The sequence below is a fragment of the Leptonychotes weddellii genome, chromosome 3 (genome assembly GCF_054177405.1).
Source record: "Leptonychotes weddellii isolate Sample4059 chromosome 3, ASM5417740v2, whole genome shotgun sequence".
NCBI classification, from domain to species: Eukaryota; Metazoa; Chordata; class Mammalia; order Carnivora; family Phocidae; genus Leptonychotes; species Leptonychotes weddellii.
Genome location: NC_138371.1, coordinates 92,906,890 through 92,934,156, shown reverse-complemented (window position 1 = coordinate 92,934,156; position 27,267 = coordinate 92,906,890). Strand labels below are relative to the sequence as shown.

The 27,267-nt window shown below is 51.5% G+C and overlaps 2 protein-coding genes across 2 annotated transcripts in view; one reads left to right on the top strand and one right to left on the bottom strand.

The window, feature by feature from the left end:
- Positions 1 to 22,839, top strand: part of SCTR (secretin receptor) — a 34,651-nt gene extending 11,812 nt beyond the window's left edge. Inside the window, exons 4-11 of the mRNA XM_081814601.1 lie at positions 782 to 914; positions 2,977 to 3,130; positions 10,122 to 10,182; positions 11,420 to 11,489; positions 14,781 to 14,872; positions 16,335 to 16,461; positions 20,627 to 20,668; positions 21,751 to 22,839. Of these exons, the coding sequence (XP_081670727.1) occupies positions 782 to 914; positions 2,977 to 3,130; positions 10,122 to 10,182; positions 11,420 to 11,489; positions 14,781 to 14,872; positions 16,335 to 16,461; positions 20,627 to 20,668; positions 21,751 to 21,921 (850 nt within the window). The 3' untranslated portion in view covers positions 21,922 to 22,839. The remainder of the gene's footprint in view (positions 1 to 781; positions 915 to 2,976; positions 3,131 to 10,121; positions 10,183 to 11,419; positions 11,490 to 14,780; positions 14,873 to 16,334; positions 16,462 to 20,626; positions 20,669 to 21,750) is intronic.
- A 1,323-nt stretch (positions 22,840 to 24,162) lies between these two features.
- Positions 24,163 to 27,267, bottom strand: part of TMEM37 (transmembrane protein 37) — a 6,363-nt gene continuing 3,258 nt past the window's right edge. Inside the window, exon 2 of the mRNA XM_081814602.1 lies at positions 24,163 to 25,032. Coding sequence (XP_081670728.1) covers positions 24,460 to 25,032 — 573 coding nt within the window. The 3' untranslated portion in view covers positions 24,163 to 24,459. The remainder of the gene's footprint in view (positions 25,033 to 27,267) is intronic.

The following is a 27,267-nucleotide window of genomic DNA, read 5'->3' as shown; positions in this document are numbered from 1 at the left end:
TATTTTTTATTCATTCCACAGTTACTGCGTGTAACGAGGAACTTACTGCACATGTACTATTTGTAATTTTCACACAATGCTATAAGATGGGTATCATTACCCCCGTTTTACAAGTGTGTTAGCCAGACTCTTGGTTGCAAGAAACAGAAATCCGCCTTAAAACAGTTTAAGTAAACAAAGGTGACCTGACCCACATAATTGACAAGGTCAGGGGTGCTGGCTTTAGGAATGGCTGTATCTAGGTGCTCAAAGGTATCAGCAGAACTAGGTCTATCTCCCTCCCTTTCTCGACTCTGCCTTGGCCTCATCCTCAGGTAGGCTCTCAGCAGGGGTGGCAGAGACAACCACCAGCAGCCTCAGGGGTACATTCCACCGGCTCGGCCACACCAGGACAAGGAGAGCTTCTTCCCCATTAGTTGCAATCAAAGTCCTGGGGTGGGGATGGGGGTGGGGATATCTCATAAGCTGGGCTTGGGTCACGTGCCCAACCTGAGCCAGTCACGGCAGCCAGGGGTGGAGTACTCTGATTGGTCAGGTCTATCAACAGGGTGGGAGGATGGAGTCACCCCCACTCAGAGCTGGAATGGGTTCCCCATAAGAAAGCTTGCTTCTGGTACCAGAAGACGGGGAAAGAGTAACAGACCTCTGACCCCTCCCACAGAGGAGGAGACTCAGGCTCTGGAAGGTGAAAAGGCTTGCCCGAGGTCAAGGTCGTCTAGCTAAGAAGCGGGCCGCGCGCCTGTGGCTCTGGCCCCCATGGCCCTGCATTCTCTCTCTCCAGGAGGCTTCACTGCACCCGCAACTACATCCACATGCACCTTTTTGTGTCCTTCATCCTGCGTGCCCTGTCCAACTTCATCAAGGACGCCGTGCTCTTCTCCTCGGACGATGTCGCTCACTGTGATGCCCAAAGGGTAACATGCCTGCATGGCCCCGAGTGTGGCCAGGCTGCCCACACTCAGCCCAACTCCGGGAGAGGGTGGTGGCCCCCTTGCCCTTCCCCCACGTCCCAGCTGAGGTTGCACTTAATGCCTAGTGCTGGGCCAGGGGGCCTGGGGAGAGTCCCATGTCTCCATGTGCACAGTCTGGGTCATGTATGAGGGCAGTTTGTCAGGAGGCCGCTGGGGGCTGCCCTTCAACTCCCAGCATCCAGGAGTGGCTTAGCCACTCTGGCAATTAGATACATAGTGAGGCTCGTCTTTTCCCTCCACCTGCCAAGTCCCAGCTATGGACAGATGGCCAGGTCTAAAGAGGGCTGGGGTTGGGTGTAGAAAGAAAAGTGCGAACATATGCCTAGGTTCTGCAAACACAGGTCTGTAGCAAAACAATTGTTTTGTTAAATCTAACCCCCTTCCTCCTTCTGAATGCTCAGATAACTCTTAATTCTTTGCAATATTGCTCTGCGTATCAGTTGGGAATCCCTTTTGCAGCATATACCAGAACACAGCACATCAGTGGCTCAAACGGATGGGGATTGTTTCCCACATCAGCCGTCCACAGATGGGCAATCCAGAGGTCGTACGGCGGCTCCGTGATGCAGTGGTGGACACAGTCCTTTTCCCTCTTTCTGCTCCAGCGTGCTTGATGCCATGCTTTAACACTGCTTGTTTACAACATGGCTGTTGCAGCCCCAGGCCTCACATGCATGTTCCAGTCAAAAAAGAGAGTCAGGGTTAAACAGTTTTTGTCTTTGGGCAGCTTTGCCTTTTTAGGGTGGGGAAGAATGCCTGCCCCAAGACACCTATCTACATCTCATTGGCTAGAACCATGTCATGGGACCACACCTAACTGCAAAGGAAGCTGGGAGATCGGATTTTTTTTACCATCATAGTCTCCATAGCAGAGGAAAACAAGGGAGAAGGGATTGGAGTTTGAGATTGGTTCGGTCAACCTCCCTGTCACTTCCCACCACTCAAATCTGTAATTCTTTACGGATCTGTTAAGTTTGTGTTGTTCATAGTTGTGTGTGTGTGTGTTTTCTGACTCCAGCTGAATCTCCCTTCAGGATATTGTCAGGATGAAGTAAGAGTACCAGAGTGAGAGTCAGAAGACTTAAATTCAGGCCCCCCACCTCACTGACCAGCAGTGGAGAAGTCCAGCAGAGTCCCGCAGGGAACCTTCTTGGGTTCCACCAAACATCAGACTCCTGGGCCAACCACGGGCGCCCCCCAGAATCCGAGTCTGCAGGAGGCCAGAGGGCAACACCGGCCTCTCCTCCTCCGTGGATGTGACCTCCACGTAGCCCATGTAGCAGCCCTCGGGCCATCCCAGAAGCTGTCCTCTCCCCAGGGGACAGCTCAGGGAAAGGAAAGGGGACCCTTGCCACATGGGAATGGTTGCCTTGCTGGGACGGAAGCCTCGGGCCCCACAAGTCCCCAGGCACAGCTTCCGGCGATCCCCGCAAGAGACAGGCCTCTAACAAGTCACTGCGTCAGGCAAGGTCAGCACTGGCCCCCCATCTGGTAGTTCAAGGTCTCCAGAACAGACGCAGTGTGCCAGTCGGGGGCCATTTTCACTATAATCAATGTTGCCCTCCTAACATAATTGGTACGTCCCTTCTTCATCTGTTTCCGGGGAAAGAGCTTGGAAAGGATTTTGTTACTCCTTGGCTCGGAAATCCCTTTCCTTCTCTCGGCCTGGTGCTCATCTGCAAAGGAGGCACTTGGGAGCTGGGCCCTATGTGACACAGATTTTACTGCTGGCGGTCAGCTCCAGGGTTCGAACGCACTGCCTACTTCTGTGATGGCCCGTTAGCCTTCTTGGCTGAGCCTCTTGGCATGTGGACTTCCACCCTCTAGAGAACTCCTGGGCCTGGCCTTCTGAGAGTGGACAGCCACAGGGGATGGCCAGGAGCCCTTAGAGACTCTCTCTGCGACCTGACCCCTACTAACGCCCTGTCACGTCCTTCAGGGGTGGCCGCCAGTGGGGAGCCCGCTGTTGCCCAGCCCTGGCGCTCACCTGCCTCTCTCCTTGCAGGTGGGCTGTAAGCTGGTCATGGCTTTCTTCCAGTACTGCATCATGGCCAACTACGCCTGGCTGCTGGTGGAAGGCCTCTACCTTCACACGCTCCTCGTCATCTCCTTCTTCTCCGAAAGGAAGTGCCTCCGGGGATTTGTTGCCCTCGGATGGGGTATGTTTCTCCATGGGTAGAACGGGAGGGGTATGTGGAAACAGGCGCTGAGCCAGAGGATTTGGTTTCTAGTTCCAGCTCCACACACAGTTAAGTTAGCTAATTTGTGGAATCTTAGGCAAGTTGCTTCTTGTTTAACCCCCTGGCTTTGGTTTACTTGTATGTCAAGTAGGAATTCACAGTTAAAATGTAGCCCCAGTTTTGGCCACCCAAAGTCTCTTACCATTTGATACCAACCAACGCTTGTTGCTTCATCTTCCTTAGACGTTCCATTCATGTATTTTCATTCTTGCTTTCTTTCTATATCAGTTAGTGTACTTTTGATTGTAGGTATCAGAAAATCTGGCTTAGATCAGCTTTAAACATAAAAGAAAGCATTGGCTCATGTATCTGAAAAGTCCAAGGATCACCAGCTTCAGGTGAGGCTGGATCCAGCAGCTCAACAACATTTCTTTGTGCCTTTCGACTTCGCCTTCTGTAACGTCAGCTTGATCTCTAGGCTGGTGCTCCCAGTGTAACTGCCAACAGCTTCTGGGCTACCAGCTTCCTTGTTGTACCTAATGAGAGAAAAAAGCCCAGCATTCCCAACAAATACTCTGAGGTTCACTCTGATTGGACCAGCTTGTCTCAGACACGTCCTGAGCCAATCACAGAGGCCTGAGTGAATGGAATACACTGATTGGCTTAAGCTATTCAAACCACATGGCTTCCCAAAGGAATTTCAGGGTTCATTTGTAGGAAGGAGGGGAAATGGCAGTCAGGTAGCCAACTGCAGGCCGTATTTTTTCTCTTCCCCCTTTCTTTTCTGATCAATGAAGATGATAACTTCATTTCTTGAGCACTTACTATGAGCAGGGCAGTTTACATGCATTAATTAATTGCCACCACAACCTCCAGAGGCCCTTCAAAGAAGCCTGCTAAAAGACGGGATGTAATATGCTCAGCTCACACTGTAAACAAGGGCAGACCCAGGATTCAAACCAAGGCTTGCCTGTTTCCAAAGGCCCCTTAACTCTTATTCTGCCATTAACAAACATCCATCCATCCATCCATCCATCCATCCATGTACCCATCCATCCGTCTGTCCGTCCATCCATCCATCCACCCATCCATCCGTCTGTCCATCCATCCATCCATCCATCCATTGTTCATTTGATAAACATATGTAAGTTACCCACTGGGTTCTAGAAAGATAGCCAGGTTCCTCTGAGTGACTCATATGCTTACAGGGATAGTCATGTGTACCAGCCATTAATTTCATTTGCTTTCTTCTTAGTGCCTTTAATTAAGAAGTGCCCCTGCCAGGAAAGCCCTGTCTTTTCTGCTTGTCTAAATCCTTCCATGCAAGGGCCCCATCTCCTCACATCAGGGAAGTCACCTGAGCTGCCAGAGCTTGCCGAGCCTTCCTGTAGACTTTGGCAGCCTGATTAGCACATAACCCTTAGCCAGTGGGAGCTGTGGTACTCTGCAGATCTTTGGATTTCTGCAGAAAACAGTAGCCCCAGAGTACTGGGGGACCAGGGACCTGCCTTATGCAGTTGACCCCAGAAAGGGACCCCATTTGGAACCTCGTTCACTGACCTTGACTCCCAGATCTGCCAGGATCTCATCATGTGAATATAGGCAGTTTCATTATCTGTAATATCAGGATCATAATTTTTTCAACTTTCTTCGAGCATTTCTTTGTGCTCAGAGGGGCTTCTAGAGATTACAGAAACAAAAACAGTTCCATCATTCAAAGGGGTCGTATCAAGCAGGGAGACAAAATTGCATTGCAACATCTCCGTCACGGATTTTTAGGAGGGTTTATTTTATTTTATTTTAAAGGTTTGTATTAATTTGAGAGAAGAGATAGAGCACAAGCTGATGGGGAGAAGCAGAGGGAGAAGCAGACTCCCCGCTGAGCAGGGAGCCTGATGCGACTCGATCCCAGGACTCTGAGATCATGACCTGAACCGAAGGCAGATGCCTAACCAACTGAGCCACCCAGCGCCCCATGGATTTTTAGGAGGGTTTAAGTGAGATTATGAGAACCTTCCTTTCTTTCTCAAATAATGCAAGGCCCTGAGATAGAACAGCACATAAAGCAGAGGTTCCTCCCCTCCTGGTCTCTCTGCCTGCACCGCCCCAAGGAGACCTGGAAGGGACTTAGGAAGGTCTAAAGTTTTCCGTCTGGGAGAAGCCTTTCTCTTGCAAAAGCAGGGACCCCTCCTCAATTTGTATGCAACTTGTTTCCCCAGAGATGGGTTGCTTAAATGAGTACATGCTCACTGTATAACTGCAAAAAATAAAATTAAGTAGAAAAAAATTACCCTGGTCTCATCTAATGAACATTTTGGGGGGTTTTCTTCCAGACTATTTTTCCTACTGAGTTTTTCTCTGCATTGTTGTGGTCATTCTTTTTTTTTTTTTTTTTTTTTAAGATTTTATTTATTTATTTGTCAGAGAAAGAGAGAGAGAGAACACGAGCACAAGCAGTGGGAGCGGCAGGCTCCCCGCTGAGCAGGGAGCCTGATGCAGGACTTGATTCTGGGACCCTGGGATCATAACCTGAGCTGAAGGCAGACGCTTAACCGACTGAGCCACCCAGGCGCCCCTGTTGTGGTCATTCTAAATGTAGAATTCTGAATCTTGTTTCTTTCTATTGACACACAGGCATGCTCTGTATTCTTCCACCTCTGCCATAAACATTTTTAACTCATCTCTGTACCTATTTAACCAAATACCTATTGTATGGACATTTGGTTGTTTCTAATTTTCCACTATTATAAGTCACACAGTGATAAATACTTTTATGGACAAAGCTTATTTCCATGTGTAATATGGGATCCTAGAATTGGGATCACTGGATCAAAAGGAGTGGGCACTTTTAAGATTTTTTTTTTTAATTTTTTTTAAAGATTTTATTTATTTATTTGACAGAGAGAGACACAGCGAGAGAGGGAACACAAGCAGGGGGAGTGGGAGAGGGAGAAGCAGGCTCCCCGCTGAGCAGGGAGCCCAACGTGGGGCTCGATCCCAGGACCCCGGGATCATGACCTGAGCCGAAGGCAGACGCTTAACGACTGAGCCACCCAGGTGCCCCAAGATTTTTAATACTTACCCAACACTTTTACTTTTTCAAGGTGGCTGGGGTGTCTGTCTGCACCCAGAAAAGGGTGACACCTCTGGCTTTTGTGGGGATGAACCAAGCTCCCACTCACTGAGTTGGTGGCTCTCCAATTGGAGCCAGCATCAGAGTCACATGGAGGGTGTGTCAAGCCCAGCTGGCTGGATCCCACGCCCAGTGCCTCTGAGCCAGTTGGCCTTGGGTGTAGCCAGAGACTCCTCACATCTAACAAGGCCCCAAGTGACTCTGATCCTGATAGTCTGGGGACCACACTAAGAAACCCTAACTTGAGCCATTATTGGTTTTCCCACTTTCTGCCAACTCTGTTAAAGATGGGAGACAACGAACAGGTGGCCCTTCAGAACCCATGTTCTTTGCCCAAAGCATCCAAAATTGAGCCAAGGAATTAAAAAATATATATATTATTTTTATTAAAGTCATGCACATACTTGGTTTAAATAATTAAATAGCGGGGTGCCTGGGTGGCTCAGTCGGTGAAGCGTCTGCCTTCGGCTCAGGTCATGATCTCAGGGTCCTGGGATCGAGCCCCGCGTCAGGCTCCCTGCTCAGCAGAGTCTGCTTCTCCCTCTGCCTGCCACTCTCCCTGCTTGTGCTCACTCTCTCTCTGTCGAATGAATAAATAAAATCTTTAAAAAAAAAGTCCTATTCTATGTATGTATCCTTATATCTATGTAAATGTTTACTGCTGAGCCGAGTGGTGTACAATGATTTTACTTCCAATAGTTAACCTTTCGTTTTTTACGGAGTCACTTTTGATTGACTTATTTGTTTTATGTTGCTGTCCTTAATTCCCCCCAGTTCACCCAGAGCACTGGAAAACTCTCCAGTGCTGTTTCCCGATCATCCCATGCCAACAGGAAATCTATTAGTTCCTATTTGTTGGTTTCTTCCGGCTGTATTCGTTTCCTATGGGTGGCCGTAAACAAATTGCCACAAACTCGGTGGCTTAAAACAATAGAAATTTATTCTCTCACAGTGCTGGTGGCCAGAAGTTCGAAATCAAGGTTCTGGCAGGGTTGATTCCTTCTGAACTGCTGCATGCCTCTCTCTCTTCCAGCTTCTGGTCGCTGCTGGCAGTCCTTGGCGGATTTTGGCTTGTGGCTGTACCCTTGTGATTTCTCCCTCCGTGTTGACGTGGCCTTCTTTCCGCTGTGTGTCCTTCTGCTCTGTGTCTCTCATGGTCTTCTCATAAGGATGCCAGTCATATTGGATTAGGTCCCCCATATGACTGGCATCCTTCTAAGTATGACCTCTTCTTAACTAATTACACCTGCTAAGACCTTATTTCCAAATAAGGTCACACTCTAAGGTTCTGGGTGGATAGGAATTTAGGGAGGATGCTTTTCAACCTGATAGAGCCAACAATGTTCTTTCTAGAGCCTTCTGATTTCCTGCCCTATTTGGGCTGGTTGTTCTCTAGACTTGCTCAATTCCCTTACCCTTCATGCTGAGAATTTCCTTCATTTCCCTCTATAAATCCTATTCTTTTCTTTCTTTCTTTCTTTTTTTAAGATTTTATTTATTTATTTGAGAGAGAGAGCACAAACAGGGAGAATGGCAGAGGGAGGAGCAGACTCCCTGCTGAGCGGGGAGCCCAACTGGGGGCTCGATCCCAAGACTCCAGGATCATGACCTGAGCTGAAGGCAGACGCTTAACCGTCTGAGCCACCCCGGTGCTCCTCCTTTATTTCTTATCTCCTCCGTGGTTGCTTCCTGGTGGTGTTGGAGCACGTGCTCCGCATCTGTCTAGCAAAGAGTTCGTGGAATGTACATGTTTTTGCATTGCATATCTGAAAATCTTTTTCAACTTTCACACCTAATTTATAGTTTTCCTAGGCAAAAATTTAGGTTGAAAAAATCGTTTTCTCCTAGGATTTTGGAGGCTTTCTGTTTGGGCATCTGATGTTATAGGATGTGCCGTGTTATTCTTTTTTTTTTTTTTTTTAAGATTGTATTTATTTATTTGAGTGAGAGAGAACACTCGCACAAGCAGGGGCAGAAGGCAAGGGGCAGAGGCAGAGGAAGAAGCAGACTCCCCACTGAGCAGGGGGCCTGATGTGGGGCTCCATTCCAGGACACTGAGATCATGACTTGAGCTGAGTGCAGATGCTTAACCGACTGAGCCACCCAGGCGCCCCTGCCATGTTATTCTTCTTCACTGGGCATTTTTACTCATCTCTTTCTACATAAGCTGCAGGGTCTTCTCTCTGTCCCCTCTGTTTTGAAATGCCCTAGGGATGTGCCCCAACTCGAGGTGATTTCATCCTTTTTGCTGACATCCGGTGGTCCTTTCATCTGGAAATTCACATCCTTCATTTCTTGGACCATGTTCTTACATCACCTATTTGATTTCTTTCCCTTGGGTTTTTATCCTCTCTTTCTGAAACTTTTAATCAGATGGCGCATATCCTGGAATTGACCTCTGATTTTTTTGTGTCTTTCCTCCTACTTTTCATTCCACTCTTTGTGTTCTGCTTTCCGGGCGATTCCTGGTCCTTATCTTCCAACCCATCTATGGAGTCTTTTATCTTGGTTATCATATATTCAATTTCTAAGCCCTCTTCCTTGTTCTCAGACTGCTCCCTATTTTCGGCATCCTGTTTGGGTCTTGCAGATGTAATCTTTCCTCTTATCTCTCTGATGATATTCCTTAGAGTTGTTTTGTTCAAGTTCCTCCTGCAGCCTGCACGGTCTGTTTCCTTTGAGTTCCTTCTCTCTGATTGTTTTGGTCCCTGTCTTTTATGTAATCAGCTTTCCTCAGATGTCCGTGACCTTGACTGTCTGTTCATGTTTAAGAATGAGTCACTTCAGAGCGGACTGAAGACCCCATGTGTGGGGTGGCGGGGCATGTCTCTCAAGGGAGACTGGGCTGGAAGTGGCCACAGTGTTGGAAGGGGTCCCCAGCATCGCCATCTATAGGCTCTTTGTCTGGGGCTGTTGGATTCCTCCAGAGAAAAATTCTTTCATCTCCTGCCTGGGTGTAAACCTGGCTGCTGGAGGTCTGAAACCTGAGCAGCCCAGGGACGGGGCTGTTATCATTTTCTGGTGTGGACGAGCACGTCCATTAGAAATACAATGAGCCACATATATACCCTAAAATTTTCTAGTAGCCACAGTAAACACAGTAAAAAGAAGCAGGTAAAATTAACCTCAATAATCTATTTTATTTAACCCGGTATAAAAATATTTTCATGTCAGCATATAACTAATATAGAAATTAGCATATTTCACATTCTACTAAGTCTTCAAAATCGGGTGGCTTGCACTTACTGCACATGTGCTGTGGGACCAGCCACATGGCAAGCAAGCCATAGCCACGTGGGGAGAGCGGCCGCTGCCCAGGACAGCCCAGCTGTAGACCATCACTTCTCCCTTCTCTTCCCTGCAGAGGGCCTCCCGAGTCTGCCCCAGGCTCCCAGGACACTCTGTGCCCCTCCTGGCGTTCAAGAACCTCTGATTCTGCCTCAGTTTGCAGGGCATGCCTGGTACCCTAGAAGCAGGAAGCTACAAGGATTTGTTTGCACAGGATTTACAAGGGGGTTTCTGTGACACCTGCTCACTCCCAGGCTGGGTGAACTGCCCTGTTCCCTTACGGGGGTGTTGAAAATTGAGTCCCCTCTCCCCGCTCCCTCCTTTTTTTTTTTTTTTTTTAGATTTTATTTATTTATTTGACAGAGAGAGACACAGCGAGAGAGGGAACACAAGCAGGGGGAGTGGGAGAGGGAGAAGCAGGCTCCCCGTGGAGCAGGGAGCCCGATGCGGGGCTCGATCCCAGGACCCTGGGATCATGACCTGAGCCAAAGGCAGACGCTTAACGACTGAGCCACCCAGGCGCCCCCCTCCTTTATTTTTAATCTTCAGGTTCCCCGGCCATTTTTGTTGCTTCGTGGGCTATCAGCAGGCACTTTCTGGAAGATGTCGGGTAAGCTGTATGAAGGAGAGGTAACAAGAGTGTATTTTATATTGTCCAGTTCTTCAAGCAGGATGGGCACTTCTTTGGAGCTATCTAGAAGAAGCCTGTTTTTTAAACGGCAGGGGGTGGGGCGGGGGGCCCACAGGCGAGTACTTTGGAGTGCTGGGCTGGTGTGAGCTTGCAGATGGGTGATGGCCTCTACCGTGTCTGCACCCTCCTGGGCCTGCCCACACCATCAGCTCTGTGGAAAGCAGGTGCCGGGCAGGAGCCGTGAAAGTCCAGGCAGGTGCCACTCAGTGAGGCAGCTCTGGGCCAACCAAGCTTCTCCTTCCTCCTGGGATCCCCTCCTCTGCTCCTCCCTACCCCTGGGGTGGGGGGGGGGTGCTGTGTGAGAGTCCGGGAGGTGGGTGTAGGAGAGCGGCATTCCCAGTGACTCCCGATGGGGACAGAGAGATCTAGTCTTTTCTCGAAAGCTGCCAGGCGCTGAGGATGGAGGTAAGCGCAGGGGAGCCTGCTGGGAAGTAGGCACGAGGAGAGAAGCCGAGGAGGAAGTGAGGCGGCCTGACAGAGCAGAGGCAGTTTCTCACGGACATGCTGATGCAACCAGCCCAGGATGTGGATTTGGTCGGACGAGGCTTGCCAGTGTCTTTCGGTCCACCTCTGGCCCCAAATAATCGTTTCAAAAGAATTACTTTAATTGGGTGAATTCGATTTTTTGTAAAATCTGGATTTTTAGCTTCTCTGGAGAACATGGGAAATTCTACCAACATCTCTCATTTTCCCTTGTGGCAAAAATCAGCCGGAGCCGATGTGGCTGCCTTAGGCCCCACGCATGCTCTCCAGCTTGCCAAGTACGCCCCCCCACCTGATGTCCCAGGGTCCTGAGGCCACATGTCAGTTACCCAGCCACTTCACTCACTGATGTCACCTGCCTGGCCCTTGTTGGCCGTTGAGTTTGTCACTGCGCTCGCTTTGGGATTCTGGGATCTTCTGGCTGTCAGGTGCCACACAGGTCCGCTGCCCCGGACACTCACTGGGCGAGTGCGCAGACCGGGGGGCTGCTCCAGCGGCCTCCGAAGTGCTCCCGGGCGGCCGGAGAGGGTCAGTTCTAATAGGGCTGGGCACCCAGCCGCAGTGCTCGGGGCCACCAGCATGGATCCTTCCTCAGAAGAGCACTTGAGGGAACTAGTCTTTCCTGGTCCCCTCAGCTCTCCACTCCTAATGATGCCTGGCTGTCCTTCCACAGGTGCTGGGACATCAATGCCAACGCGTCCATCTGGTGGGTCATTCGGGGGCCCGTGATCCTCTCCATCCTGGTGAGTGGCCGTCTTGCCGAGCTGGGCTCCAGTGGGAGAGACGGAAAGAGTGACTGGCCTGGACAGAAGGTCAAGAGAGAGCGCTAGCTTTGTTCCCTCCAGGAGCGGGGAGGGATGAACCACAGAGTTTCCAGAGGCTGGTCAGCAGCATGAGGGTCTAGATGGGGGATGGGAGAATGGGGGCTGGGGGGTGCGAGTGGGATGAGGGGCAAAAGTTTACATAACTCTCTTTGGTTCGTGAGTGGCCACTAAAATGTAGTGAGCAGAGCTCCTTGCCCTACACTGGCTGGCTCTGCGCTGGCCCGAAATGCGCCCCCTTCGGATCTCTGGGTCCTGATCTTTTTTCTAGGCGTTCCTCTTGTTAAACTGAGAAGAATCACTGAGCTGGGATCATAGGATGGGGCTGGGGAAAGCTCAGTGAGGCTTGGTCTTGGGCCTTTGGGGTGCTGTTGGGGGGGGGCCAGGCCTGAAGGGGTGGCCCCCAGGGAGAAGATACAGGAGCGACTCTCATGGACAGGGAGCTCAGAGTGTCTCAACCGGGCTGCCCTTCAGAATCCCCTGGGAGCTGTTTCAAATATCTCTGGATAGCCAGAGATTCGGGCTCTCTTCGTTCTGGGAAGGGGCCTGAGCACTCAGCGGGGGTTTAAGTTCTCAGGTGCTTCTGCTCTGCAGTAGGGTTGGGACGCCTGGAGCTGAGCCTGTGGGTAGAGACAGGAAATAGGGGAACAGAGGGCGGGGGACCCACCGGGGTTGTCTCCTGGAAGGAATCAGCCCCTCAGCTGTGTGCAGGGCTCGGAGGGACACCACGGCCGCAGGACCCTTTGGCAGGAAGCTCCCTTCGTGGATCTGCTGCAGGGGGGTGGGGGGTGGGGTGGGGTGCAGCCCAGGGCAGCAGCCCCCACCCACCTCTTTCACTGGCTGGCTCGTGGACCTTCCAGGGGGCAGTTGGGAGGAGGCGGCCATTCCAGGACCTCCTTCTTTTTTCTTTTCTTCTTCTTCTTTTTTTTTCCCCAAAATAATAGAATTCATGTCAAAAAAAGTTGGAAGATACAAAATGTGTTTTCCAAAAGGAAATAAAATCACACATACTTTTAGCACTGAGACACACACTGTGAATACACATGTGCTTTTCCTTCCTATCTTTTTCTTTGAGCACACACACTTTTTTTCAAAATGCTTAATAGAGTTTTGTATACTAGTTCGTCTTTCTCACTTAGCAGCAGATGTGAGCTCTCCCGTGGCCTTTGAAATTATTTGATCCACCGATGTGCTCTGGCTGCATAGTATTCCCATAGGAGGGTCTTTCTTCCTTTAGTTAGGCCCGTTTCCTTGCCGTCATTCTGGGGCTCTGACCGCGCCGCCCAGGAGAGCCCCGGCTGAGGGACGATGGACCCCGGGGGTCCTGGAGGATTTCACCAGACTCTGGTCTCTCTAGTGATGTTTGGTGAGCACTCCTGATGCAAAATCTCCCAACAGGGCCCCTGGCTGGCTCAGTCTGTAGAGCATGCGACTCTTGATCTTGGGGTTGTGAGTTCAAGCCCCACACTGGGGGTAGAGATGACTTAAATAAATAAATAAGAACTTAAAAACATCTCCTAACCAGTAGGTCATGGGGCCTAGAATTCCACTATTTAGGACTCATTCTTGAGAGCTTGAAGTTTATTTTTTGTTTTTTGGTTTTTTTTGTTTTTGTTTTTATTTTTGCCTTCAAGTGCTCCCTATGAAGTTAAATGCAACTCTAAGATTAAAAAAATAAATAAAAGTAAAATAACCTTTATTCATTTACACCATGCATCGCCAGCTCCGAGCAAGATGCATAAACAACAAGCTGAGAAGCAAAGTTCTCAAAGAGGCAGGTGGGCTAGAAGTCCTGGACAGGCACTAATCCTTGTCTTTTGGCCAGCATTCCCACGCCCCAGGCTGGTTGTGTGAACAATGAGGGTGCCCGGCTGGGCGATTCCACTGATCCCTGCTTCTCTAAATGGTTCTGGAGCTGGTAGGTGGGTGAGAGAGGAGGAGAGGTACTGGGCGCCACATGAGCACCTTTATAACATTCTGGCACTGGGCTGGGGGGAGGGGACACCAAACGAAATAATGAGACTGCATTCCTGTCCTTTAGGAAGTTACTGAATTGACAGGTAAGTAGACACACACAACTTTGACAGGTGCATGTGTTTGGCCTCTTTCAAATATTTCAAGTGCTTACACAGTAACATGATCCCTAACTGCAATGTATCAGGAAAGATAGGCAATCAAGGGCGGCTTCCTGGAGTTGGTGATTAAACTGCAAAGTGACTCTATAAGGCTTGGAAGCAGTGGTTCTCAAAGTGTGGTCCCCAGACCAGCAGCTTCAGCATCACCTGCAAGCTTGTTAAAAAATGCAAATTTGGGGGCCCCACCCCAGATTTACTGACCTGGAACTTCTGAGGGAGGGAGCCCCCAATCCGCACCCAAAACTTTAAGAACCTCTGAGAGAGGGGCGCCTGGGTGGCTCAGCCATTAAGCGTCTGCCTTCGGCTCAGGTCATGATCTCAGGGTCCTGGGATCGAGCCCCACATCGGGCTCCCTGCTCGGTGGGAAGCCTGCTTCTCCCTCTCCCACTCCCCCTGCTTGTGTTGTGTTCCCTCTCTCGCTGTGTCTCTGTCAAATAAATAAATAAAATCTTAAAAAAAAAAAAAAAGAACCTCTGAGGGAAGAAAGCCTTGCCACTCAAAGTGTAGCCAAGGACTGGATTTGGCATTACCTGGAGCTTGACAGAAGTGCAGACTCTCGGGATGCCTGGGTGGCTCAGTTAGTTAAGCGTCTGCCTTTGGCTCAGGTCGTGATCCTGGGGTCCTGGGATCAAGCCCCGCATCAGGGTCCTTGCTCAGCGGGGAGCCTGCTTCTCCCTCTGCCTGCCGCTTCCCCTGCTTGTGCTTTCTCTCTCTCTCTCTGGCAAATAAATAAATAAAATCTTAAAAAAAAAAATGCAGCATCTCAGGTCACCGGTGACCTGCCTTTTAAAAAGGTCGCCGGGGAATGCCAATGCATTCCAGTGTGAGGAATCCCTGCCACAACTGAGCAGACCTTAGAGCTCCTGCAGCCAGGGATAGGCGCGGGTGCTGTGTCAGCCGTCACCTCCAGACAGCCTCTTCCACCGGGACTCTGGGGCGGCAGGCCGGGCGGGGTGGCTCAGCGACCTGCAATCCCGGGTGTCGTCTGCGATGCCTTCTCTGCCCTCAGGGCCAAGGGGTCAAGGCCAGGAGAGGTGGCAATCACCTTCAGCCCACACCCCCCTCTTGTGTTTTACAGATTAACTTCATCCTTTTCATAAACATTCTAAGAATCCTGATGAGAAAACTTAGAACCCAAGAAACAAGAGGAAATGAAGTGAGCCATTATAAGTAAGTGGAGGGCAAAGACCCAGGCACGCTCAGTCAGTCGACAGGTATTTAGAGTGCCTATGGTTTACCCAACTGGCCGTGGTTCCAAGGAGGTTATGATGCAATTGGGAATGGGGGTGGGGAGAAGTGGGTCCACTGGGAAGCCTTAGACGCAGGTCCAGCAGTGGGAAGATAAAGAAATCTCTCAGGATCCCAGGGAGCAGAGATCTGTGTTTGGGGCAGCGTTAGGGAGTCTGCCAATGGACTTCAGGGACCCAAATTCAGAGAAATGTGTATAGGTCTGTGTATTTTTCAGGGGAGAAAGGCTCTAGCTTTCATCTGATTTTCAAGATGTGCGATCCAAAAATACTTTAAAACCTTTAAGATGTTAAAGGGAGATGCTGTATTAGCTTGATAGGGCCCCCATAACAAAATAACCACACATGGGATGGTATAAGGAAGAGAAATTTATTTACCCGGAGTTCTGGAGGCTGGAAACCCAAGATCCAGGTGCCCACAGGTTTGATTTCTTCTGAGACCTTGCTCCTGGCCTTGTAGACTGTAGACGGGTGCCTTCTCCCTGTGCCCTTACCTGGCCTTTTGTCCTGTGTGCCGGAATCCTGGGTGCCTCCTCCTCTTCTTATAAGGACACCAGGTGATTGGACTAAGGTCCCACCCTAATGACCTCATTTTACCTTAGTCACCTTTTTACAGGCCCTACCTGCAAATACAGGTAGGTATTTCTGAGGTCCTGCAGTTAGGGCTTCAATGGGTGAATTTGGGTGGGGGAGACACAATTCAAAACAGAATCTTTAAAGGCAAATCAGTGTCCAATGAAGACTTCTCTGTGATGTTCTGGGCTTTGAGAATCTGGCAGTGACCTGGATTGCTTGGTGACAGATTCTCCAGGACATCTTTAGGGCAGTGGGCGCCACAGTAGGGTGGAGCTGGGGAATCCAGGATAAAGTTGCCAGATAAAACAGAGGATGCCCAGTTCAGTCTGAATTTGGGATAAACAACGAATAGTGTTTTAGCACTTACTCCCCCAAAATATTATTCCTTGTTTATCTGAAATTCAAATTGAACTGGGCATCCTATATTTTTATTTGCTAAATTTAGCAACCCTAATCTGGGATCTGGGAAGAAAATGAAAGAACTTCTCCTTATAGATATTTATTATCAAAAAAATAAGAATGCTGGTTTCGTGAATAATAGGTTCAATGACACATGCAGGTAATTTATAAATAATAAAGTTATTTGGGTGGATACGTGTTCACATTTTTTTTTCCTGATGGCGTGCATGATCAGAAAGTGTAGAGGCCCTGGGTGATGGGTACGTGGGAGCTGGAAATTCTCCAAAATACAAAGTAAAACCACAAAGATTTGGGGGCACCGCTGCAGGCCTCTGCGATCTGGCAGGTTGGGGCTTGCAGAGCTGTGCTGGGGGGGAGGAGGCAGGACACCAGCGGGTCTGTGTCTGCAGGCGCCTGGCCAAGTCCACCCTCCTGCTGATCCCCCTCTTTGGAGTCCACTACATCATCTTCGCCTTCTCCCCAGAGGACGCCATTGAGGTCCAGTGGTTCTTTGAATTGGCCCTTGGCTCGTTCCAGGTAAGCTTCAGGGATTACGACCCTTGGGAGTTCATAGAGACAGCAAGCCAGGTCTCCCCGGAAGGGTCCGGCGCTGCGGTGCGGAATGCCTCATCAGGCACACACCCAAGAGGAGGTAGGCAGGACCGCACTGTGCTGTGGGACCCCGAGTGGGACCCAAGTCCCCCCACCGGTGAGATAGGGGTGGGAGATAAAACTAAGGAGAGAGACTGACTCCAGGGAAGACAAAAGGGTGCATACATAGTCAAAATGACGTTAGCTGAGGGCTGTGGCTGAGCCATCAAAAAGCGGGGCAGGAAGATGAGCATTGTGGGAATGGGCGAGGGTGAGTGTCTGAAAGAGAATAAAGTCCTCCTCTTCATTCTGGGAAGTCCATGAAAGTGCCCCAAACTGAAAAATCCAGAAGGAGCAGCATCAGCATATTATTCAGAAGCAGCAAAGAGAATTCCAAGTAGTTGCCTCTGAGGCACAGGAAATGGGGGCAGGGGTGTTCGGAGGCTGCTCTTGTTTTGTGAGGAGAATCACTGGACTCTTGAAACTATGTGCACACACAATGTATCAAAAATAAAAACCAACTTTAAAAAAAAGGAGAGTGAGGGGAGAAATCACCTACCTCCTAATTCAGTGAGATCTTGTGAGGCTTAAAAAACAACAACAACAAAAAACAAATAGTAAACATGTTTGGACAGGACTTTTGTTTACACTCTCATAGCTGTCTCCTTCCAAAAGTAATATGATGTAGCTTTCAGGAAGACCATACAGAGGATCCCCCCCCCCCAAAAAAGTAGATGAAGGATCAGTGAAAAAATAAAATAAAAGTCAAAATTGAGTTCATACAGAGAAGCAAATTCAATAGAGTGCTATGAAGGTAGGAGAGATGGGTCAGACATTTGGTTTGGAGCTTCACAGTAGCCAAAGCAAAGACAGAAACACAATCTGTTCCAAGATTTATAACATCTATAGATGGGGACAAGCTAATTCTCGGGAAAAGCCTAGACATTATAGGCTTTGGGGCCTGAGAGAAATTTCTCCCAGGGGATTTTCCTCAAGAAGCCAGAATGTCCTCAACAACACTGATTATCCTGCAAAGTCCTCCTCACGGGGGAGACTTTGGTCTCAGGATGGGGCTCAGAGTCTCCCCCAATCCCTGAGTTCGGTTCGGGGGGGCGGGGGGGAGGCGGGGATCAGGGTCATCCTCCTGTCACTTTCAGCTTCCAGGAACACTGGGAACACATTCTTGAGCAGAATCCGGTCTTGTCCTAACCCTGCCTTCAGACCCTACCCCAGGGCTGTCCCCTCTCTCCTCACTGGGCCTCTCCTCTGCGCAGGGCTCCCTGCCAGCGCCCAGGCCTCCAGAGAACGCAGCCTCTTGCATAATCCATGTTCTTTGTTTCTGGACCAGGGAGCTTTCATGCCCACCTGCTCTTGGAACATGTGGGGAGGCTGGGCTCACACAATGGCCCATTTAGCAGGGGTGGGGATTCCAGGTCCACAAGGGCGGAAGACCTTGAACTGGCTTCCAGAAATGGGTAGTGACCTCACTTCGAGCACGGAGACCCAGGTCTGCCTCCTTGCATAGAAAGGGAACTTCCTGTCCCCTGGAGTTGGGGCTTGTGGTTGGGGCCGAGGCTTGCCAGTGAAGGCCATTCGGCTTCTAAGGAAATGGCTTGTCAAGAGAAAACCAAAAGCGCTTTCCTAATGTTCCCATAGAAATGTTTACGCAAGTCTTTGAGGCTTTTAAACCTTTGTTCACATACAAACATATATCATTTTATTGTATATTATACACGTATATTCTATATAATGTACATATTTTTAAAAATTCTGTATTATAGAAAATGTCTCCCATATATTAAAGTGAAGAGAATAGTAGATAGTGAACCCCCTATGTGACCGCTGTCCACTCAAGTCCTGGCTGGTTCCATCTCTGTCCACATCCTCTCCCTTCACCCCATCCCCCATCATTTTAAGCACATCAAAGGGATGGTTTTACTCCAATGTAAATATTCTAGTACGCATCTCTAGAAGACAGGGGCTTAAAGACACACAGAACCACAATACATGATCAGTCATAGACTTCTAGAAACGAAAGTTGATTTGCTTTTTCTGATTATAGAAATAACACTTATTGTAGAAAATCTGGAAAATAAGGAATAGTTAAAAAAGAAAAAAAAAATCATCCATAATCTCATGACCCCAGAAATTACCTGTTTAAAATGATGATGGGTTTACTTCTAAGTCCCTCTCTCCCTCTTTTTTTCTTTTTAAGTCTCTTTTCTATCCAGGAAGACACACATGTACACACAGCCCATATAGCTGAGGTCATGCTGTGTGCGGTTTTCTAACTTGCTTATTCTAATTCTCTGTCTTCCAAGACTTCTTTTTTAATGATTGTATAAAAACTGTGGAATTTCTTAAACTTGCTGGCTGTGGGAGGCCTGCCCTATCGATATTCGGGGCACGACTAACTTTCCCTCCCTCGGGGCTCCCTCACCTGACCTGCGCAGCTGTGTCCCAGGATCTTGGAGGCCCAGGGGTAGGACCCGCTGGGCCCGGTGAGATGGGTAGCCCCCGCAGCCAGCAGCCTGACCACCGGCTCTGGGCCAATCGCACACAGCGCCAGTGTTGCCGAAACCCCCTGTGACTCAGTTCCTGCCCGAGGGAGACAGGGCTCCTCCCCGCTAGGGCTTTGGCAAGGATTAAATGAAGCATCTGGGACCCAGCACCCCACAAGTAAGCAGGCCAGGCGGCACGCCGCATCCTGTTCCGTTTCATCTCTAAGCCTTTCACACCCTCCAACAGTGGTTCCCAACTGGGAATGTCCATTAGAACCACCAGGGATTTTTCAAAGCTGCTGCGGCTTCCATCATCCTCAGACATTTGGCCTTGGGGTATGGAGGGTTTCTAACGTGCTACAAAATTTGGAAACTGCGGCCTTGAGTAACCGTTCCAGCCGCTCACCTCCTCCAAATGATGCCCATTCTGGGTAGCGGTCCTCGGTGCCTGATATTCTAAAGCAAATTCTTCCAGGTCTGTCACTAACTCTTGTTACAACGACGGCAGCCCTGAGCAATTGTATGTATTAAGTTCACCACAGCAGGGCTGGTTCATCATTCTTGGGGGTCTTTCCCAAGTAAGTAGGTGAGGGCAGGCCTGGATGGGACTCGGAAGGGGGCCTTAGGGCCCCCTGAGGTCAGAGCTAGGACACCCAGGCCTCTGAGGGGGAGGGTGCTCACCAGCCCGGGAAGCCTCAGGGCAGAAGGAAAGGCAGGCTGGCCCAAGGCGGCTCCCTGAGGAGGTGAGCCGGACATAAGCACTGAAGAGACCCTGCCCGTAGCTTATGGTCCCAAGCAGGCCTCTGGGCCTCAAATCCTGCATCTCGAGACCAGAGTCCCTGCCCTGGTAAAGCTCCATGCCAGGATTGGGGGGCAGGGGAAGGCACTCCTGGGAAAACAGGTGCTCCAGATACTAGGGAAGGAGGGTCCTAACAGGTACCGACCCCCACCCCACCAAGGAACATGTGTATATAGCCTCAGGGCCCCTAGCCAAGGTGATATAAGCAGGAAGTCACACCCACTGCTTGCTGGCCGGGACCTACACTCGGGCTTTGTCCCAACCTCACGCTCGCACATTCGTGTTTCAGTTTGAATGGTTGCCTGTGTTGGAACATCTCCATTTCGAGCTGATCTTGAAAATGAGCCCACCCACACAGGGCACAGGGTCTCCCATGGGCTGGCCCCACCCCCTACCTGAGGGACAGGTGCACATCAGGGGCCACCACTCCCTGCTTCTCCCAGATGGCCCACCTTACTAATTCAGGTGACTTGCCCCGTCCCCACTGGCCCAAGTTAGCAGCTTCTACTCTGAAATCCCATCTGTGCAACGCCCCACGCTGGACCCTAGCCCTGCCCCAAGGAGCTGAGTCTGTGCTGGATGATGCCGGCACAGCCAGAGACACTGTGGGGACCCCAGAAGAGGTAGTCCCAGTCCCCCACCCACCCACCCCACGCTCCCGGGGGTGAGAGGTGTGGGAAGGCTCTGGAGCACTTCCTGGGGAGAAGTGAGCCTGGGGCTGGCAATTTAAGGACATGGGGAGGAGGTTGGAGGAAGGAGGCCGGGTGCCGGAGCACCTGCATTGACCCCCTACTGCTCTGCCCCCCTGCAGGGCCTGGTGGTGGCGGTCCTCTACTGCTTCCTCAATGGGGAGGTGAGTGTCCTCGGCTGCCCCGATGAAGGAGCTCCCTAGCCACTGGATTCCTGCTCAGAAGCTCCCTGGAAGGGGTGGTGGGGAGACATAGATGGTGTGGCTGGGGGAGGCCTGGGTCCCCTGAGCTCACTTCCTAGGAGCACTGAAGAACCAGGAGGCCTAGTTAAAACAATTGCTGGGCCCTACTCACCCCCCATTTCTAATTCAGCAAAAGGAGGAATCTGTACGTCTGGGTTGGAGCCTGAAAATGTTTAACAAGCATTCCAGATGATTCTTAGCCTTGGGCGAGTCCAGGAACTAGAGGAAAGGGCAAGCACCCCAACAAAAACCCAGGCTCCTGACTGCTGCTTGCCTGATGGGTGATCCTGCTCACTGCCCTTCTCTGGGCCTCAGTCTTCCCCTCTGCTCAATGAGTGACTCGATGATGAAATCTCTGACACTCAATTGCTCACTGACCCCCACATGAGTGCTGACTCCCCAGGAGGGCTGCACACTTACCTCAAGGTCTCTGCTCCTCCCCAGAGCATTTGGGTGGGAACCCACACAAGCCGTGCAGCCCACATTAGTTGAATAGTGTTCACATAAGTAAGGCCCTTCTGTAACTGGTGACCATTTATCTGGTCCCCCACACTTGAATGGGAAGAACCTCTGTTTTCCAAACTCCAAGCCTGAAGCCTGGCTTCAAAGGTTTTGGGCTGCTACAGCTGGGAACTGTGAAGATTTCCAAAGAGCAACTCCAGGGTCCCCAGATAAGGTCTGAGCTAGGGTGGCTTTATGGGAATGGGTCCCATTGTCCCGGGTGATGATCTGGACGTTGGAGTTCTGGAATTCGTGAAAGAAGCCCAGGCCCCTTCGGGACACAAGCAGTAAGGTGGCAGGTGAAGGCGTCCAGGCGAGAGGGGGCCCTCGATCCCTACTGGACATCGGGGCTGGAAACGGCCCATCTGAGCGGCCTGCGGGAGAAGGGGAGGCAGGAGCCCTGGGCGGCAGAGGCAGGGCGCGTGCCGCGGTCCCGGGCGAGTGAACGGGCCTGTGGGCACCAGGTGCCCGTCTGCCCGGCTGACGGCTGGTCTCCGGGCCAGGTGCAGCTGGAGGTTCAGAAGAAGTGGCGACAGTGGCACCTCCGTGAGTCCCTACTGCGCCCCGTGGCCCTCAGCTCCTCCTTCAGCAACGGCACCAGCGGCCTGGCCCACAGCACCAAGGCCAGCACCTCGGAGCAGAGTGGGGCCACCTGCAGGGCCGGTGTCATCTGAGAGTCTGGAGCAGGGCCATCCACGGGACAGACACCCAGACGGGTCATGAGAAGGCCAGACACTGCTGCGGGACAGTCCCGGACCCGTCTTCTCAGCAGACATCATCTGCTTCCTCCTGTGACCAACGACCCTCCCTCCTCTGAGCCTTGGGATGGGGAGGGGGCTCTGGTGAGAGGTTCCTCGGAACTGAAAATAATGGGGGGACCACGGGGCAGGAAGAGGGCCTGGGTCAGAGGCTCCAGAAGAGGACAGGGAAATAAATGGTAGCTGGGATGGGTTTGGTCTGTAACTGCCCACTCGTTTTGGCCCTCGAGACACAAGGTGGAGGAGGATGCTCCCGCTCACTTCCCTACCCCTTCCTGGAGTTTCCAGGGTTAAGTTTGAAGCCCATGAAACAGGAGAAATGGAGACCCTTGGCCCTGGGTGCACCCTCCCTACACCTCACTACAACTCACCTGCCCAGCTGCTCTGACCCTACACTTCAAGATGACTGAATTCATCTGATCAAGTCAGTGAGGCCAAGAGAGCCCCAAGACCCCCAGCTTCCTCAGTAATCCTAGCGTGGCACAAGGCACCCCTCTGTTCCTCCTGCTTGCAGTTATCCACAGCCCTGGGGGCACAACAGCTGGGAATGGGGCATAGATTCCAGGGGACAGAAAAGAGAAACAGGTTCACCAAGGTCCCGCGACTTGCCCAAGATACTCTGCAAGGAGGGGCATGAGTTCAGTCCAGGGCTTTTGGTTTCAAATCCCCATGCTCTAAGGCTGCGTCTGTTTCTTCACTCCCGGGCACCGGACAGGGGCCTGTCTCTGTTTTATGGGGATCTGTCTCCCCTTTATTCTCTGGATCTCAGTTCCCTTGACTGTAAGCACTCCCTCATCACCAGCCATGTGAGGATTAAAGTGAACTGAACATTTGAACCCTTTTATAAAACAAAGCCTACCAGTGTTTTCGGGCGGGGTGGGGGGGAAGCATTCTGGACAGAAGGCACAACATAGAGGGGAAGACATCTTGCTGGTGGGTGACCCTGGACAAGTGCTGCCCCCCTCTGGGCCCTGGCTTCCCACCTCCGCACCTCCCCACTGCAGAGACAAGGTCACACCCCTTTGTGCCAGATGAACGGCTCCTGGAATGAAAGGTCAGGTGCCTATTTCCCAGGGCTGAGAACCCAGCCCGTCTGGTTGATGAGCTCTGTTCTCTGAAAAACGGGTTGGCCCATGACACCTTTTTTCAGTGATCTCCATGGACTCCATATACATTTTGGAGTCCAAGTTTTTTAAAAACCCACGAGAGAGAGAGAGAAGCACCCAGCCCAGCCCAGAAAGTGGAGCCTGCAGTGACCAGGGCGGGGCAGAGACCAAAAACCCACACCAGAAGTAGCTAGAGTGGAGCCGGTGGAGAGGGAAGGGGTTAGTGTGGAATGAAATGGCTTGAGGGCAAATCCCCCAGCTCTGGGGCAGAAAAGACACTGGGAAGGGGGCAACTGGTTCCCCAGAAATGCACATCTGCTGGCAAGGATGGAAATCTCCACTGGTTCCTGGTCCCCTTCACCTGCACTCATCCCCAGGATGGCTGTTAATCATTACTCAAGGCCCAGCAAGTCCCCTTGACCCCCCTGGAGTTCCGCAGGTCCAGACATGAACTCTTTGGAAATGTGCTCTAGAATCAAAAATGGTACCCGAGGCCATCTTGACCCTTATCAAAGCCGGACGCGCACACACGCTTGCCTCGGGAGGACCGTGTACTGGGCCGGAGGGCTGTCCTGAGAAGCTTGCTGGAAGGGTTCGGGCAGGATCCCCAGACAGGACAGCCGGCTGCAGGAAGTTGCAGTTATTCAAGGATTATGCACCGCCCCCCCAACACACACACACAGCAAAGGGCAGGGTTCAAATCGAGTCAAATGGTTTGAAAACCTAGCATGGAAGAGATCGAGGGAATCCTGAATTCTGCCTCCCTAGCATGACTGAAGCTATAGCAGGGAAATGTGCCCATAAGGCCCTTTGAGCTGGTGGAAGAACAGTCCGAGGCACTGACTGGATCTGCTTTGCTGGAGGAATGATCCACTCCGGGCCTAATCCCAGGAGACCCCAGGGGCCCCCACAGCCCCGATCCTGGCACAGAGTCAATAAAACAACTGGGAGCTGCACTTAGCTGTGCGGCCAGCCCAGGCGCCGTTACCCACGCTGCTTCCAAATCTATTCCCATCCTGGAAGGATTCAAGAAAGGATTTTAAAAGAAGGATTCAAGAAAAGGGTTTTAAAACGTGTTACTTCTCCTAAAATCAACATCCTAATAACTGGGCTAAAGCTGCTGGCACTGAAGCACCCTCCTGGCCTCTGGCCTCTGGCCCCGCAGGCCAGCTGCAAAGGCTGCTGGGCTGAATCTGGCCAACCACCCAAAGGTTATTGGCTGAGAGGCAGCAGTTTCAAGGTCATTGCCCCACCCTTCCCCGCCCCACCAGAGGTCACGGGTTGGAAACGTCCCATCTTGACCACACTTTCTCGTAGAACCTGATGTCCTCGGATTTGGGAGGGAGGCCTAAAATTTCCTCGGTTGGCCCCAGGGATGGGTGATGCTGTTGATGTGAAGGCCACTGATGGCATTCAGAAAGAAGAGGAAGGAGGCCGTGAACTCGCACCAGAACATCAGGGTGAAGCCAGTGAGTGTGACGTGGTTCCAGAGGAGGATCACAAAACTCAGGAGCCCCCCGGAGGAGAGGACGAAGGAGACGAGGAGGACGACAGAACCCATGGCCCACTTGCGCCGTGAGTGGAGGTCCTCACACACCTGGGACACCATGAGGAGCTCTAGGCCCAAAATGGCGGCCACCACGGCCAAGGCGCCCACGCTGCGGGCCAGGACCATGCCCACGGCCAGCCCGGGCACGTGGGCCCAACTCAGGTCTCTGAGACAGTGTGTCCCCGTCTGGTTGGACGAAGTGCAGAAGTGCCAGAGCCCGAAGAGGCGGTCCTCAGCCAGCAGCCAGTGGCCATCGCAGATGGAGACGGAGGAGAGGACCAAGGCCAGGGCAGCACACACAATGATGAGGGCCCGGATGAAGGATTCCAAGAAGGGCCGCTGGGGCCTCCTCTGGGCCAGCAGCCTCTGGGCCTGGAAGACACCGCGGAGGGCATGTCAGGCAGGGCCCTCCTCCACCCCTCCAACCTTTTTAGGGAAAATCCTTGTCCATGCCCCCGGCTTCCCAAAGCCTTATTTTTTTCTGCTGCAGTCTCCTTCGAGGCCCAGAATGCCCACCTTTGCAAGTAGCTTCCTTCCCAACTCCTCCTTACTTTTCAGCACAGACCCACTCCCTTGGGGAGCCTTTCCCCCATTCCACCTGCTCCCTGACCTCTATTCAAGACCTAGAAGCACCGACTATCCAACTATTCACCAGGCATGAAAAGTTCCCTGTCCCTTCTTTCTTTAATGATCTTCACGAATAAGAAATCCAAATTCTATTGACCAGCAGGTTGGCGGATCCTCGTCAGTTCTGAATTCAGAAAACTTGTCAGGCCAGGCTAGTGTGACCTTGAACTTGCAGCACCCCCTGGGTTTCTTTATACACAAAGCAAGAATCCGGGCACAGGATTATTAGTATTTTTTTTTTTTTTCCCAGTTAGCATGCTAATACAAGGCTACATTCCCCTTCTCCCAGGACTTCCCAGTACACTTCAGTTTTACCCTAATCTCCACCCAGCTGGTTCTGCATGTCCCAGACTCCATATGTTATTACCTTGTTTTCCTCTGTACTGAAAATGATGTTTGCACTTTGCCCTTCAGTCTTGCTCAGCCTGAACCTGAACCCCTCCCAGAGTTCGCCAATCAATATGTCTGTCTAGCAGCTTTTGGGCGTGGAGAGGCCCCTGAGGCTCTCCTTCAGCCTCTAGTTTCAGCCCTGAAGGGTGCACCCACCCGTCTCTTCTGGCAAACTGGGCCAGGACACCACCCCAGGCATGGGTTCCATCCCCAACCAGAAAGCAAAAAAAAGAAAAACACTTCAAAGAGTCAAACTCCTTACCACTGCCAAGCCCTGCACCCTCTGCCCTGCCTCCCTCTCCCACTTCACCCCCCAACACACTCGTCCTGGCCCCCTTGCTCAGACACAGCAGCCCTCTCTCCAGACCCAAGGACAAGCCTAGAACTTTCTTCCTCAGACCTACCGGCCCCTCCGCCTAAAAGGTTCTTCTCCAGGCTACCTCCTTTTCTCCATTCTTCATGTCTCCGTGGAAATGTCCCTTCCTCAGAGATCTTTCCTGCCTCCCCCACCCCATCCAAACCAGGCCCCCTCCAGTCAGGCGGCCTGTTTCCTTCACTGTTCTGACCGCCAGTTCTCCATTCCCTTCCGACTTGTGCTTATATATTGCCTATCGCATGCAGACACTGTGCTCTCCAGGAGGGCAGGGCCTCCCAATCAGGCACTGCATCCCTGATGCCTGGTGCAGAGCTTGAGCTGGGCATTCAGTGACGGCTTGCGCAGAGCCGCGGGATGAACGGTCATTGTCACCACGGTCACTGCTACCCGAAGCTCCCTCTCAATGAGTCTCCTACCCAGTCATAAACTACCCCCTTTACAGTGTGTATGGAAGCAGCCCAGGTCACACCCCAGTCTGGGAGGCAAGCAAAGCAGGCAACTCATGCGCATCTGTCACCGCGGGGGAAACCGAACAAGGACTACGGGGTGCACCCTGTACCATGTGCAAGTGGAGGCTTCCAGAGGCCAGTCGGTGGGAACACCTCTCAGTTAGGGACAGAAAGCAGAGCCATGCTCCTGGGAGACTCCTGTGGTCGGAGCCCCAGCAGGAACATCAGGCGGGCTGCTAACCTGCCCACCTGAGCAGGAGCCACTGATAAATTTCAGCCCGAGGGCTATGTGAGTAAGGACCCGGTTTGCTTTCAGCACTTCTGCCTAAGCAGGGCCCTATTTTACTCAAACCTGTGAGGTTCGTAAGAGTAGGGAGCTCCAGCAGGGGTGTGTAAAGAGGGAAACTATGTCACGCAGAGGTCAGATGACTTCCCCAAGGTCACTCACCTAAATCACAGTAAAGCCTGTTACGGCTGCCTGGACAATTGTATAATGTGCAGGGCATGGGATGCATCCAGCCAATACATACTGACGGGGGCCTTCCAAGTTTGGGGCCTTTGTGTTGGGGGCTCAGTATGACTGGTGAGGAAAAGGAGTAGAGTGCAGAGGGATGCCCGAGGCAGGGTCAGGGCTCCAACTCACATCCTCAAAGGTAGCCTGGGGCGTTATAAAGAACACCCCAGTGGAGTTGGCTGTGGTTTCTCAAACTGTGACCCCCTGCTTCCTAAGCAGCTTCCAGGTGCTGAAGCGGGGGGGGGGGGGGG